Source organism: Ciconia boyciana, chromosome 2 (genome assembly GCF_034638445.1).
Source record: "Ciconia boyciana chromosome 2, ASM3463844v1, whole genome shotgun sequence".
Classification (NCBI taxonomy): Eukaryota; Metazoa; Chordata; class Aves; order Ciconiiformes; family Ciconiidae; genus Ciconia; species Ciconia boyciana.
Genome location: NC_132935.1, coordinates 45,499,119 through 45,515,324, shown reverse-complemented (window position 1 = coordinate 45,515,324; position 16,206 = coordinate 45,499,119). Strand labels below are relative to the sequence as shown.

At 34.8% G+C, this 16,206-nt stretch overlaps 1 protein-coding gene across 5 annotated transcripts in view; it reads left to right on the top strand.

Moving 5' to 3' along the window:
* Nucleotides 1–16,206, top strand: part of SNTG1 (syntrophin gamma 1) — a 347,398-nt gene that overhangs the window by 310,826 nt on the left and 20,366 nt on the right. For all 5 annotated transcript variants that reach the window (XM_072852507.1, XM_072852506.1, XM_072852508.1 and 2 more), the window contains 2 exons: nucleotides 1,144–1,296; nucleotides 7,326–7,418. In XM_072852507.1, the coding sequence (XP_072708608.1) occupies nucleotides 1,144–1,296; nucleotides 7,326–7,418 (246 nt within the window). The remainder of the gene's footprint in view (nucleotides 1–1,143; nucleotides 1,297–7,325; nucleotides 7,419–16,206) is intronic.

The following is a 16,206-nucleotide window of genomic DNA, read 5'->3' as shown; positions in this document are numbered from 1 at the left end:
GCTTTAGGTTCCTGGTTCTCTGCCTCAGAGAGACCTGGCTTGAACAATGTAAGGTGCTCTTCCAGCTTGTATCACCTGGTTATGGTCCCCTTGGTCTATTCAAGTTGTATATAACCAGAAGGCAATACTGTCCTGTGAGTCTCCTTTACCGATCTCAACTGTGCCCTCTGCTATGGGGTAGCATTGTAGAAATTGCACACAAGCTACATATACCCAAATTTCCAGATGTATTTGCAAGGATAGCCGGTGAGCTTGTGGCTTGTGACAGCTGCTTTGCCATAGTGGGTACAAAATTAATTAAAACTGTTTCTGCAAGTGTATTTTTCACAAGGACAAATTACATGCCAGAATTTTAGCATAAAGCATCCTGTATTAAAAAAAAAAATCATTGGAAAACATTTTAGTGATGGATTTCCTAATTAATTTGGTTATTCTTTGATTTAGTGCCAATTACAAATGCTAGCAATCATTAAATATTATATATTTATAACCTGATATCCATTGTGTGGTAGTGTGTTGAAAGTAAAGCCAAAAGTAACTTCCTCCTCCAGGTCCAAAGCCAGCAACCTAACCACTGGCAGCCACTATAGACTCTACTGGCAGTATGCAGTTATAGACAAATTTTGTGTTGGATTTTGTAAGCCACCAGAAATATGAACTTGTTTTGTCTAGCCTCTATAGGGAAAATAGGACAGATAGATTTTTCATGCTGCTTAAAAAAATCTCTTGCTTCTTTTGGCCAGCCTTCCAGAGTAGGGTGGGTGACTCAGATAGGTCTGAGAAGGTGATATTTGTGTTCCGCTCATGTGAATAGAAAGTGGACACCTTTTACAGAATTTATCTAATTTAAAAGTTTATAGCTGATAACATTTTTGACAAGTGATTTGTTAAAATATTGGAAGTTATGCCAGATATGCTATGTTGTTCTGTAGCATTCTGAATATAGGTGTCCTGTTTAAAATTCATTGAAACGTCAATGTTTAGACCAAGCCCCTAATTTTCAGTTCGTCAGCTCTCAGTAGTTATTACAGTGTTATATCATTAAAAATGCCATTTAAAAATGCTAGGTTTGAGGCATAGATGTTTGCAATTAAAACTATTAATTGATGTATGCCAGATTATATAACTTCAGGTTTTCATCAGGACAGTGATCTACTGGACCGGCGGAAACATTCCTTCAGCATCCAGTCTGAATCTGGAGAAGATCTTTACTTTTCTGTGGAACTAGAGTCTGACCTAACACTATGGGAAAAAGCCTTCCAAACAGCAACTTTTTTAGAAGTTGAACGGATACAGGTGAGAACATGCCTTGATGATTACCTTTTGGTACATTAACAAATTAGGTCTATATGAAATAATGATGCAATTTAAGAAATTCTCTGACTTCCTGCAGCTCTCAAATTATTATTGTTTTATGTATGTAATTGCATAAAAACCCTTTTGGTGTTCCCAAACAGCTTGCAATCTAACTTTCAGAAGAGATCACCTCAAATACAATCTTTGAGTTATTATGACTAGGTGATACATATTTGTTAACTAAAGTTCATGGACAGAACAGGAAAAACAAACTATACATCAGGGACAAAACCAGCTGTTTAGATATTCTTACATACTGTCTTACATGCTACTTTATTTGTTATTGGATAAGAGAACCTTGCAGGAATTAAAATGTCCTTGTAATAATCAGGAATGAGAGTACCCTGAATGAAGGTACTTACTGGATGCAAGCAAGAACAAAATTGTACCTCAGGTACATTATTCTTTTTTCACACATTTCTTGTTTCTTGTGTATTTACTCAATTGTCAGATGACAGGGCAGATATGGATGACATTCAGGTACAGCTTACTAGCGAATTTTTATAGCAAAATTACATATCAGAATGTTTAAAGATAACTGTTTTTCTCACACGACCAAAAAGTCATATTTTTTTATTTAAAATAGGAAAAAAAAAATACCCACCACAATTATAATTCACCTAATCCTAATTGTAATATTGATATTCTAATCATAAAAAAATACATGTGGTTGGAACAGCTTTAGTTGATGTTGCCATGAGTTATTCTGTATACACACCTACAAAAGTCATATTAGCATATTTGCCTGTGCAAGTGTTGGCTAATGCTCACTTCCCTGCACTCATTTTCTGCATCCTCCTGGGAATGCAAGCACTGACAGTTTTTTATTTAGACAAATTGTTAGTTAGTTATATATTAGCCCTCTTCTGACCTATAAACCGACACGTGCAGATGGACTGAATTAGTATACACTAATGATGATCCATTTTGCAAGCACTACACTGCTGTCAATTTTAATGCGTACTACCGTTGCTGGAGGAGGAGTCAAAGAAGGTTCAACTTTTATCTTTAAGGTCATGCACTCTGCTACCTTTTAGAGGAGCAATTCTTACCTTATGAACTCTGATTGTCATGCTGAAAAATGTAAGCGTAGTTTTTCTGTATAAAAATTGCAACAATATATATCCTCTGCTGCTGAATATTTGAGATGGTTTGTCTTTCTCATATAACTGATTGCAACATTGTTTGTAGAAGCACTATTGTGCCCTCAGTAAAATAATATATGGCAATTTTCTTGAATAACTTTTAGCACAGAAGCCACTTCATATTTGTTCTTCTCTAATATTGATTCATACTATAGCATTCCTAGTTTAGATTTTTCTCTTGGGTTTTAGAATTACATTTATTCAAAATTGCTCCAGTGTTTCCCAAAAATAATTTCCCTAATAATCTTAACCTCAGATTAATCTTATCCTTTCCACTTTTCTTTTCACTCTACTGATGTTCACAGTAGCAATTATGAACTCAAAGTAATGATTTCCTGAGATTAAGTGATTATAGCAAATTTGTGAAGGTGGACAAACAGGCTTCTCATGGTAGATTATTATTGTCGAATTCACACTTATGATTTCAACTTTTTTTCTTTAACTTCTTGCCTCTCTTTCCATATCTCAGTTTGGAAAAAAAATAGAGTGTTAATTTTTAATATAACTGGTCTTGGCCATTTTTCTTTCAGCAATCCGTTACTGCTTTCATCCACCAATTTGCAGATTCAGATAAAATCTGGTTTGACTAAGTAGTGGTATAATTTTTCTCTGACAAGTTCTTTCATTGCTCTGTGAGAAAAAAAGGTGACAGGTTCAAAATCGAGGTATGAACTGTACATTTTTACTAAAATTGTGTTTTATGCAATCATATTCATATGAATATTCGTATTTCTTGTGAACAATAATCCAGCTGTGTGCAGGTTTGTCTTACTATGAAATCATATAATTTTGAAAATATAACTGCAGTTTAAAACTGCCATTTAAAATTATTCAAATATGTTGTGTGCTATTCCATAATCATACAAATAATAACAGAGTTACTCAACAAGTATAAAATAGCATTAACTTTCACAAGAGGTTAATCATGCCCTATTCTGATGTAATTCTAAAGAATACATCACAAATTAAAATATTTTAAAACTGCCTCACTATAAATATGTAATAAATTATGTTTAAGCCTAATTCATAGCTTCTGCCAGAGGTATATCTAAAACAAAAATTAGGCAGGTTTTTTTAGGAAAGAAATGTATTAGAGGAGAGATAGTCAAGATGATAATAGTTTAGCAATAATATGTGGTACAATATTGTAGTGGTGCCATTGTGGTGCGTTACAGTCACTCTTTAGTTAGTTTCCTTTAAAGTAGTAAGAGATGCTAATCCATTTTCATAATTACCTATTAAAGAAAAAAAAAAAAGTTGAAATGGAGATCCTTTTTCCTTACTATTAGCATTGTTACATGAAGCATCTGAGACTACTATAGGTTGCATAATGATGTGCAATTATATATGATTGTCAGGTTCCCTTTGTGTTCCTGCTACTTTATGCTAAAATTTTCACCACTTTCATCATTATTTTTTTTCTAGTTCTCCTTCTTGCTTGTATTGTAGTTGTTTGTTCCCCAATATAAGGATTATTGTGTAAGCTTCTTTGTGTTACAGTACTTTAACGTTTGTCTCCATTGAAGTTGAATCTGAGTTTGAAAGTCTGAATTAAATCTTGGACTTATAGTATGGTTTCCCTTAGCTTCAGAGATAGCTCACACTAGGTTTACAACATATCATTCTTTCCATAATTTAAACTGTGTGTATTGAGGGAGTAGAATCTAAGGAACAACTTTGGGTTGTCTCCTTCAGCCCCTGCCTGACCTGCTGAATTATTCATAAACCCAATTTAAGATTCTGTATTCTGTGAGAGAACAAGATGAGTGCTGAAATATCTTCTGCTTCTTTTGGGAGGGGAATGCTTCAGTTCTGATAAGGTTTTCATGAGCTCTGTGTGAGAAATCAGCAACCAAAGCCAAACATCCACAGTATATATTATTAATAGTCACTTTTAATGATTTAAAGTGTTTGTTAAATGTGTAAGAAATTTTAATTCCTTCTCCTAGGAAGAATTTCTGCATTTTTATTTTCTCCTAATGTCTGAACTAAAAGGCAAATTAAAGAAAATAAAGATGAGAAAAATCTTAACAGATTTAACGAGTGTCTGAAAGTTCACATTCCTACTTTGACCTGTGGCCAGACTCACATGCAAGTGCATACAACGTATGCCTAAAGCAAGGGACAGTCTTTCCCAAAGAAACTAAAATCTTGCTGTCCAGAGATCCTTTTGTTATTCTCACATTTTTGTTTCTCTGAATTGTTTTGAACATCACAGAATACATGGTCTGAGAGCATAGACTGGTCTTACATATAAGTAAAGAATAAGTAAAGAATCAGCTGCTACTGGTGGTCTGCACCTTAAAATGCAGTTTCTTCTTACCAATAACCACATTGAGCTGAACTAGATGATATTTCTCCACAAACTGTGCACTGCCTTTTGTAGAAAGAACCTTCAGTCTGGGAAGTACGTTGCTTTTTCAGTGCAGCATTGAACCAAGACTGATATGTCCCGTTTCTCATAAATCTTAACTTCTCAGTGAGGCTAATTAGCCCAGGCACAGTGCTGTGCTTATGCAGAGGTAGCTGTGCCAGCTCAGCGTGGTGCTGCAATGCGCATTGTAGGTTGACCTCTGGTCTTGAGGTGGAAGGTCAGATGAGTTAGACGGCAATACATATTTTAAATCTGATATACTGTTTCCTTGACAAATTTTAATTCTCAGTAAAGGCTGTATGTCTGTTCTAGATATCTTGGAGGTCCACAAATAAAAATGTAGTTTGCATCTTGCAGGAAGTTAGAAAGATAATTCTACAAAACTGTACATATTTTGCTTTGCATGCAAAACCTGAACATTTTTGCATATGTGAATTGGTTAAGTAGTAAGTCACTATGAAATATATTACTTTACACTCTTTTCTTCTACTAATGAGATGTTGCCAAAGGCAATGTCCTCTCCTTTTCTAACAACACTGATTTACGATCAAATTTTACATATTCATAGCAGTTTTATGGTATAGCTACTCCAAAAAAAAGCCAGGTTTATTTGCTAATATAGACACAAATACCATATGACTGCAACACCACAGAGCTGAATCATTGATTTAGTAATTAAAAAATTTGGAGGTTTATGCATTAATAGTTCTAATGACCAAGTGCACCTCTATACTGTATGAATTCAGATTTTATACATGTAGTGAGGTACATAAAGTTCTTTCAGTGTAGGAAGCTACAAGAATAGACCAGTCGCTGCTTTCCACCTCAACAGCAGCAGTAGGAAACCTTTCATTTACTGATGGACAGTTATAGCTTTTGAACACCTTTGGTAGATCACACAGTAACATATGATTTACTGTCACTCAGCAATAATGCAAAATCATCTTGTAAGGCACGTGTCATGGACTGTTTTTACTTCCGAGTTATAGATGGCCATGCTTTGTCTATAGACTGGCTTAAACGCTGCACTTGTGCCCCACCAATAACTAACAGAGAGTGTCCTTCAGCTTCAGTGATGGATGTCACTCTGTTTGAAACCTGGATTCTAGAGCTCCAAGGTGTGTGCAAAAATATTAACCAACTACTGTTTGTATGTAGTTGAGACCTGATTTGATCAATGCAAGCAATTCACTCAAATATTTCAGTTCCAGAAAATAAATCTATATTGAAGTGTAAGAAAGTCAAATTTAAAATAAACAAAGAATCTAAATAGCTATGAACTTTTCCATTTTCCTTCATTACAATGTCTATTTCAACTCTTAGAAGCTGTTAATGAGCCTTTCAGCTTCTTGTGTTCTGGGGAAGACCATTTAGAATCCGAAGAGCCCACCCAAAGAATATATAACTAAAGGCATGTGATTTATCTTTGATAATCAAAATGCCAAAAATAATAATGCATACTTTTGTAACACTGATAATTTAGTAACTTGCATTGACCCCATGTTTACAATTTCTATTTTGGTCCTTTGACAGATTATAGATCATGGAAGTCTTTGTTCTCATTTCATATATTTAGTGGCTACAGCAACATTCAAAGAATATAACTATATTTAATTTAATCTGGAGGGTAGAATTTCTATAAAATAAGAATGGTTTCTTTAAAGAACTTGCATCAGATTTGGAAATGTTTTAATTTTTTAACATATTTTGTGATGAAAAATACAAGTTTGTAATTTTGTACCTGAAGTCAGCCTTCAGGCACAGCAATAGTTTTCATCTTGAAAATGACACTAATAGATGTCTCACAGCATGTATTGAAGTGTGATGTTATGGAAATAAATAGATGCATAAATTTAAAAATAATAGAATGAGAAAGTCTTTCAGGATTTCAAGGTCTCTCATAGAAAACTTTGAGATATATTGGTCCACTATCTGAAGCAAAAAAGGTATTTCATATGATTATGTCAATCGCTACATGGTATGAAATGCTACCTTTTTCACTGAGACTTAGGAAAACACAATAAACAGCATACCAAAGAGATATTTTACAAATGCATTTATTTTTTCTTTAAAAGCTAAAAGGCATATATTATTGTTAGAGGAAGCTACCAGGTACTAAAACAAATAAGAAAGTTCGAAAATAATGAAACTTCTGTTTTAGCGGTTGTCACTGGTAAACCACTGAGCCAGTTCTGATTCTGATTTATTTTTTCCCTAATGGAAGCAAAGCCTCTTTTTATAATACTTAGAAAACTTCATCACTGATATAAATCCTTTGATTTGAAATAACACTAGCAATAAATTGACCTATTTACACACAAATTACTTATTTCTGATAATAATTTTGAGATATATAAGCATTAGAATAAAGACACAGAAATACTGGTCCTAGAAAGAGTTTGAAGAAATGTGTTCTGTGGTAACTACGTTCTCTGATTTTTCTTTTACAGTGCAAGACATATGCCTGTGTTTTGGAGAGTCATCTTATGGGACTTACCATCGACTTTAGCATGGGCTTTGTCTGTTTTGATGCTGCCACAAAGGTAAAGTTCTTAGATTTGTTTCCATCATATTATTATTATTCCTCATTATTTCTTATATTTTGGGATAAGTAGTACAACCTTAAAATGTACTTCTTTTTGTTATCGCAACAGATCATCTCTTGTCAAATCTCTCATGCTTTAGTTTAAACTCAGGGGTGATTTCTAAATGATATGAGAAGTTGTATTCTGTTATGTGCTTGTTATTGAAAAGTCAATACCAATATCAATCTGAAACAAGCATCAAGTCTTCATTCTTTAATTTCACATGAAAGCCCAGACTGATTCAGTTTGATGTTTCTTTCACTGGTGCATCCTTGGTTTTGAGAGGAAATAATCTTCTTGGTTTCAAGCTGATCTGTGACCTTTGAAAAGAACCTGCCTTTCTCTTCCCCTGTTTCATGGGTGGGAGTGTGTGTTATTACAGCAATTCTCAGTTTATGTTTTAGATATTTCTGTTCAGGTGTCTGTAAAAAGAGAAATCAACCATGGTCTGTATGTCTCATGCTTTTCCTGTCAGCCTTAAAAAAGCTCAGTACAACTGATGAAATAGTTTGTTATATCAAGTGAATAATATGGCATCAATTTCCAGGTTATATTAATGCAAGTCCAAATCTCAGTAAAATCATGAAGAGCCTACATATGTTTGCATTTGCACTAAATGCTAACAAGTACTAAAATGTAAGCAGGCTTTATTGCTACTACCTGACACTGCTGTTATGGAAGAATGTGAAATATTTTTTCTGAGTTCCACTTCTCTTCAGTACCTGTTTTCCTTTGAGATGCTGCAGCTTTGCCACCAAGAATTGCTGAAAATGCCCTTTTCTCTCCAGAATATGCTCATATCCTCTATCTTAAGTCAACCCTTCCCACCACATTACTCCACTAATCAGAACCCTTTTATTCTTCCCACTCCATTCTACTGTTTGTTTGCACAAGCTACGGTGAATTTGAAATTCAAATACTCATGTATACATATTTATTTTTGTTAAGCAAACAGTCTTGTATGATTCATCAGTGAAATACATGACTGTCAACTTAGGAGGTATTACACAAAAAATCAGTGCAACAGAATTAAAATGCAGTGGCTCAGAAAAAAATGTGTAGGTTTCCCCCCACCCTCCAATAATATTATAGCAATGCTTTTGTCTAAAGGTATTTTGCATCTCCTTCAAAGATCTTGCACATCTCTGATTCTCAAAAGACTTCAGACTCTTTCAAAGCCATTATTTGCAGTACAAGCATACACCAAATTTCAGATAGCAAAGCACAACTGTCTTCGTACATGTTACCATGGCTGAAGGGTGTGGTACCCTTTTGGTATGTCCTTAGAACATGTACAGCAGATTTCCAGATGTAGAAAAAAGCTCTAGTAGAGATATAACTTCACTGTCTTGCTTTCTCAAATAAGTCATAGTGCCTTTCCAGTTGTACAAAATTTCTGGAGACATCATCTTGGTGAACAATATTACTTATAAAACAGATTCTTCTTTGCCCTCACAAATAGAGTTTTTAAATTTTCTTTTCATTCATAGCAAAGAGTAGAAAAATATTTCAAGTATTAAAATTGACTACCAAAACACTAAGGCAACTGTTAGCATTGCCAGCAGGTTTGCATTCAGCTCTTCTCTCCTCTTCCTGCTTCTCCATGTTCCCTACCAGGTCACATAAGAAGTACTAAAAATACATTATAAACTCCAACACTAAAACAAGTGCAGCAAAAAATTAGCATCTAACTTCTGTTTCAAGCCAGAAGAGTCCTGACTGGGTAGATTGGGAACCAGCTCAAACTAAAACCACACTACACAACCAAGTAGCAGAAGATCCACAATGCAAGACCACTGAGTTTGGAAGCTTTGATGACTTGATGACAACCAGAAGAAAGCCAAGAAAGAATTTTCCATCTTCCAGATCTCCCAAGCTTGAGAAAGCCCATAAAGCATTGTAAGAGTACGAGGCAATTTTACTTTTTCCTCTCCCCTTCATCTGTTAAGCCATGAAACCATGGATTGAACCTGTTCCTTCTGGGGTGGCATCTAGCCTCAGTGTCCAAAAAGTTCTGAAATTTTAAGCCAAGCATTAACTGCAGCTGAGTGTCTGGGGACCTTGAGGGTCTAAATACTGATGAAAGAGCACACGTTTGCAGAATCTGAAAGAGGTTTCATCAAAGTGTGAAAGGGTAGCAGGTGTGTGAAGGGATTTCCTTCAGGAAGGAATGGGCTTGATAGGCATTATGTGGACAGAACAGACAAGTGTAGAATTCCTCATGAACTGGAGGAAAGATATTTTTATTGCAGTGAATAGACTGTAGTTGTAACTAGAGAAAGTATAATACATTTTGCATCATCTGCAACTGACATACTGTGCTGCTCCTCCTCCTTCTCTCCTGCCAGCCTTGCAGTGGGTAGCAGACCACAAACATTTATCGGACCCAGACCAGCCTTAGAAATCTGTCAGTTGGTACCACTTGTTCACCACACTTACATACAGGCTGCAAGGAAGAGCAGGGGGCTCCTGTTGATCTGTCAAACCTATCACCAACCCCCTCACTTTGAGGGCTCACTCTGGTCCTCAAAGCTCCTGACACCACCCAGGAGCTGCATGCTGTGGCAGAAGTGATTCCCCCTGAAAAAATACTCTTTCTCATTTTTCAGTGCTACACTTATCTCCTAGTTTCCCTTCCACCTTTTCCACTTGCATTGTCCATGTTTTCTCTGTATTTCTTGCACTTTCTTTTTCATTTTATACTGATAAAATCAATTTTGCCTTAACACTTGCTGATTTTTCTTTTAAAAGTGTTTTTTATTTTCCTGAATGGAGGGAGGGACCATGCTGGTGAAGCTCAGGAGTCAGTACATGGAGAATCCTGAAGGTTTCAGGGTTTGTTTCATTTTTCTTTGATACAGAAAGACAGGCAAGCAGAGAGTACAGTTTAAGATAAAGGCACTGTGTTAAAAATGCCTGATCTATTAGATAGCATGCATACCAGAGATATGCCATATACTAATTCATTCAGTAGGCATGGAGAACCTGTACATTGGAAATTCAAGAAAATAAATGGATACCAATAACTGAGGCTATTAAACTCATTACAGACTTATAATATGAAGACCTCAAGACCTTTTTATTTTCTCACTTACAAATCCAGACTTCCCAAAATGCAGCCTTTAAAGCATAAAACCCACAAGAATCATAAATATTTTAGTTCTAAAAGCAATACGCAAAAGCTTCTTGGAGAATGTTCTTCTGGCAATTGTCATTAAGAGCTATGTGTCACATATACTACTCATACTGTCTTGCAGGTCTTCCTATCACTGTTCACCAGTCTTTGGGGAAACTCCTTCATTCATCTCACAAATGTTTCATGGAACATATAATGCAATTCTTTTGGTGCCCCAAAACTCATTATAGTCTTCCATTACCAAATAAAAAGCACATCATCTAGAAATAAAAAAAAGTCTAACAAAACCAACAAAGACTGTGCAGCTCCCTTCAAAGTTAAGGTTTTGTACACACAAATACAGATACACATTTCTGTGACTTGAATGAAAGTTGTCGATAAGCAAATCAAATGAGAAACTCTCCAAGTTTTCTAATCAGATAGAACAGTATTTATGTTGTCAACAGATTCCTTAAAAAAACATTTTCAGGCTTCTGATATATCATCACTTAAATAAATTGCACAAGCGTAAGTAAACTACTGCATAACATTCACAAAAAAGATTTTACATAGAAAACACTTACATATAAAAGAGGTAAATATATTATTTTTAACTTCTCTACATATTGTTTTGAAGCAGATTGTTTTACCTTAAAACTTTCAGTGTTGTAAGCAGAATGCAGTTAGTATCCTCAGAAACCTACCTGTAGTGTTGCACCTTAATTACTTTGTATCTTAGAATAAAGTATAGCACCATGGATAAAAAAGAGGACATATTGTTTTGTTAGGTAATCAGGTGTTAGACAGTGTGAGATGATAAGGACGGCTCTAATGTAATTGCATTAGAAGAGAAGAGAAACAATACTATATAATGCAACAAAATCTGTTGCCAAGTGACTGCTACAGCTGAAATTATCAAACAAGCCATGGGATGAAAACTTGTCTCAAATCTGCCCTAAGTGTGTCAACCACATTTTAATGAGTACCTAAACAGGAAAACCATTACCTACTCTCCATCATTTTATGGAAAGATAAAAGTTGCAATTTTCTCAGCCAAAAATTTATTCTGATATCTTCATTATGATGATGGCAGGTGTAGGTTGTGTCTATGCTGGTAATGTTCTTCAACAATATTGCTATAATCCGATAAACTAGAACATAAACTAGAAGTGTTTAGTCACATAAGCTAAAAGTATTGTTTCTCCACCTAAGGAAGGAGTTCATATGAAGCAGGAGTTCAAAATCTCTTTTCCAAGAGAGATCTGAGAAAACAATGAAAAAATGGAAAACACATTGCAGGACAAGGAAAACATGAGTAAAATTTAAATTAAATTATCTGTATCTTATTAATATTTACGTATAAATTTGTGCATTAAGACTGGACAAAAGTCCTAGCAACTGCCACATGAATTAACAAACTCAATATTAAAGACAAAAATGGTATTTAAAATGTCCTATTTTTCATGAAAAAAAATTTACATCTAATTCTTTATAAATTGTATGAATTTTTACAGTCAGTATTTGAAAATCAGTACAAAGTATTATCTTTCCACTTCCAGTGATGGGAAATCCACAACTTCTCGGGGCAACCTGTTCCATTGTCTCACCACCCTCATCATAAAAATGTCTTCCTTATGTCCAATTTAAACCTACCCTCTTTTAGTTTAAAAACATTGCCGCTTGTCCTGTCACTGTAGGCCTTGGTAAAAAGTCTGTCCCCATCTTTCTTATAAGCACTCTTTAAGTATTGAAAGACTGGAATAAGGTCTCCCCAGAGCCTTCTCTTCTCCAGGCTGAAAAACCCCAACTCTCTCAGCCTTTCTTCACAGGAGAGGTGTTCCATCCCTCTGATCATTTTGTGGTCCTCCTCTGGACCCGCTCTAACAGGTCCATGTCTTTCTTGTACATATTCACTTCTATTATTTTGCCACTACTTATACCAAATTCATCCACTCTTTTTTGGGTAAAGCTTAGTTCAAAGCCATATTCTATAGACTTCAGAGTTCAATGTCAGATAATTCATTCAGTCCCTCTCTCACTTCTCCCAGAATAACACTGCAGAAGCAAAATCTTTTAATGAATTCAAAGGGGGTCTTGTACAAGTACATGGAGGACAGATCTAATGAATATCATTAAATATTTTTGTTTATTATTTATTTATGACATTTTCATGTTTCCCAGAACACAAAGCTCAAGTAGTAGTTTCTGAGAACACTTGAGAAGTCCTATCTTATATTTTGATGCAGTGGGGTCTTCAGTAAATCTTCAGGCAATTTCTATTTTATACTTAACACTGTGCTCATGGTAATTTAAGTTTTCTTTCTTAATCACTACTGAATTGACTGTGAACTATTTTTAATAGTGAATTATCACTAATAAACTGAAGTGAAGCCAAGGTCTTCAACTCATGATTTTAACAGTTGTTCAGCTATTCCAATATTCAAGTTATTTAAGCAATGAAACAATATTTAAATTGTTTTTTCCCTCTTACATTTCAAGTTAATAGATTTTTTTTCCAACTTGCCTAAAAAATTGCAGTCAAAATTTCACAAATGTTCTAAAACCCAAACTCACAACCAATGCTCATGAATGAGTTTATAGAGGGTAATGACTCTCATTATGCTTATGGTTTCCAGACAAAAGCCATACAAACCTGTGTGGCTTGTTTCCTTGTTTACAGTCATTTAATCTTTATATAATACTTAACTATGTACGTCGAAATTAGTGGTTAAAAACTGTCATCTGTGCTAAATGTATTTCCAGTCAAACACATCATAGTTTGATAAAAACATTGTTTCTATGTCTGCACAGACCTATGATAAATATGAGCACACAAAGTATTAAACTGAGTTCTTCAGAACAAGTAATGTGATGTGATTATAACAGCACTGGCATAAATCATAGCCATTTCTGCTGCATATCCTCTGCTTTCTCTTACTCATTTTCTGACTGATAGCTTGTAGAGCCAACAGTAGTTTATCATTTAGAGCATTTGGTATGTTGCTTTATAACAAACCATTGTGATTTCCTGAAAGGAGAATGAACAGCTTTTAAGATTGCCTAGTTAAATCAGATTCTTAATTCAGAAAATAATTTCTTAATTCAGCTAAACAGTTTGTAAACTACCAAAGGTAATTATGGACACAAAAGAATTTATCTCCCTTCACATTAGAAACTAGTAACATGTATACTTGTGCTCTTGTTCTTCTGTAGCACTCTCTAAAACCAAAGCTCCAGTGCAAGATGTCATCTTTTTTTTCTTATTAATGATGTATAGTTTGAAACATAACTGCGACATATAGGCCAAGCAGCCTTTGGCAAATGTTTGACTATGATTGACTATCATGTAGTCCTTCATTTGCAGTAGTGATATACCTGGAGTGAAAAGGCCACCTGCCTCCTGTGTTGGTATACATGGAAGTTTAAATCTGATCATTAATGAGTGTCCCCACAACATCTCGTCCACTGGGGACTTCTTCAAAAAATTGCTTTTTTGCTTTAATGCAATTTCATTTGCGTTATTTGAAATACAGGATGTCAAATAACATCCTCTTACTGAACTTCCCTCTTTCGTCCTTGCTGGCATTCTACTAAAAGCGAATTTAATTAATCTTTCTGAATACCATTTAGATATTCTCCTTTCTCGGCTGCCAGATTCTGTTTAGTTACTCCTTGCACTACAAGGTGTCTTAGTATACAGCATCTAGTCCAGACATAATTTTTCTTTTAAGATGTTTTAGATGTTAAATGTTAATTTTTTTAAATTATGAAAATTCTAAGAAGATGCAAAAAGTTCTGTTGCAGGTGTTAGAAGTTATAAACCAAATTTTACCCTAGGTCATTTTTGAAGCATTGTGTATCAATGTCTACCGGGGAAAACATTTTTCCCAAGTCATGCACAATTACAGCATGTCAGTTCAGGTCCTACATTTATCTAACATTAGCTAGTATATAGACATCAATGTTTTAATGAACAAATATAACTCTTTTGTGGACGATTTATGTTAGGTATGGGCCTACACAGATATTATGATGATAAGCATTTATAAATAAGGTTTTGCAGCCAGCATAGCCACCTTAAGAATTAAGGGTGGAGACTGATAGATTAAAAAGCATAATAAGACATGTGCAGAAGTTCATCTAACTACTATTCTGAAAGTGATCCAATGTATAAAACTGCTTACCGAAGTGGCGTTCAATAACTTTTTTTTAACATGCTTTAACAAAAAATGGTCTACTCTTCAAGTGTACGGTGTATATACGTAGGCATATGTATGTTATATATGTTTCTGTTTATACTGACATATTCATTAAAATTGTTTTCTATAATGTGCATATTTGCATCATAGCTTGTACGAATAATATATGTAGGTGTTTGTGTGAGTGTACATTGCAATATACCTACCTGTGCAAAGTGCTATGTCTGTACTCCATCACATTTACTGTTCATTAAAGCAGCAGTCAAAAATATATATTTGTCTGAAGAGAAAAAAATCATCCCTTATAGGACTGAAAATAAATTAAAGTGCTGCTGAATTATATTGTGATGCTAGAACAAAGTAACAAAAGGCTCCATAAATGGCCCACGAGGTGCATAATAACAAAGCTCAATGTACCTGTCATCTGTTCTCTCACAGACATCTTGCGCACTTCGTCAAAAAAGAGAATACTCTGTAAAGAATAAATAGCATTGCAAAGATCTTTAACTTGTTTTTCATACCAAAAGGCTACTAAATAACACAGAACAGAATTTCTCTTAATTTTTTTAGGAACTAACTCCATGTTTTCTAGGGATACATACCTTAAGGTCTGTTTCTTCATGCAGCTAATACACATACAGCATATTGAAATAAAACAGCATGTAAAAACCCCTTGATATCCGAATTTCAGTAACAGAGAAGGCAGAAAGAAACCAGGCTCACTTCAAGGTGGAGATTTAATAATGTAACTCTTGTGAACAAATATTTATTCCATGCTTAGAACTTGAAATGCTGAACAAATAGCTACTATAACTTTAATATAAGCCATCAAGCATGGTTTGTACAGTCTTACGTACTGTGGCTAGAAACAAACAAATGTTGGTAGGTCATCCATCAGTACTAAGCAAATAAACTGTAGTCTTTTAACATTCAATGTAACTTCAGTAATGGACAAGAACAGCTATTTTATTAGGACTGACTTTCTTGCTTTTTTCCTTTGTCTCATTTTTGTTCTTCATCCTCTGTGTCCTCCCCTGTCTTTCCCCTTACAGTTATAAAGCCACAGCAGCTGACAAAGGAAATTGCCTTGGACCATAATTCTTTTGTAGTAAGACACTCTCCAGAGATCGGTAACACAGTAGAACTGAGCATGAACAAGATCTTAATCCTACTCAGTTCCCTACTGCTGCTATCAGTATGGACAAAGTGTCACTTTGCAAGAATGCAATCTTTCTTAATTAGGTATGAGACAAACAGCCAAATTAAGGTGTATCCCAGGTGCCCAAAGACCCAAATACTTTTATTCTTGAAAATAAGGTCCTACAAGGCATCTGCTCTTGATTTAGTTTGACTTGTAGGAGTATCACTTACTTTAGTCAGATGACAAACAATTAGCTTGAAGGGTGTCCATTGACATTTAGCATAATTCTGT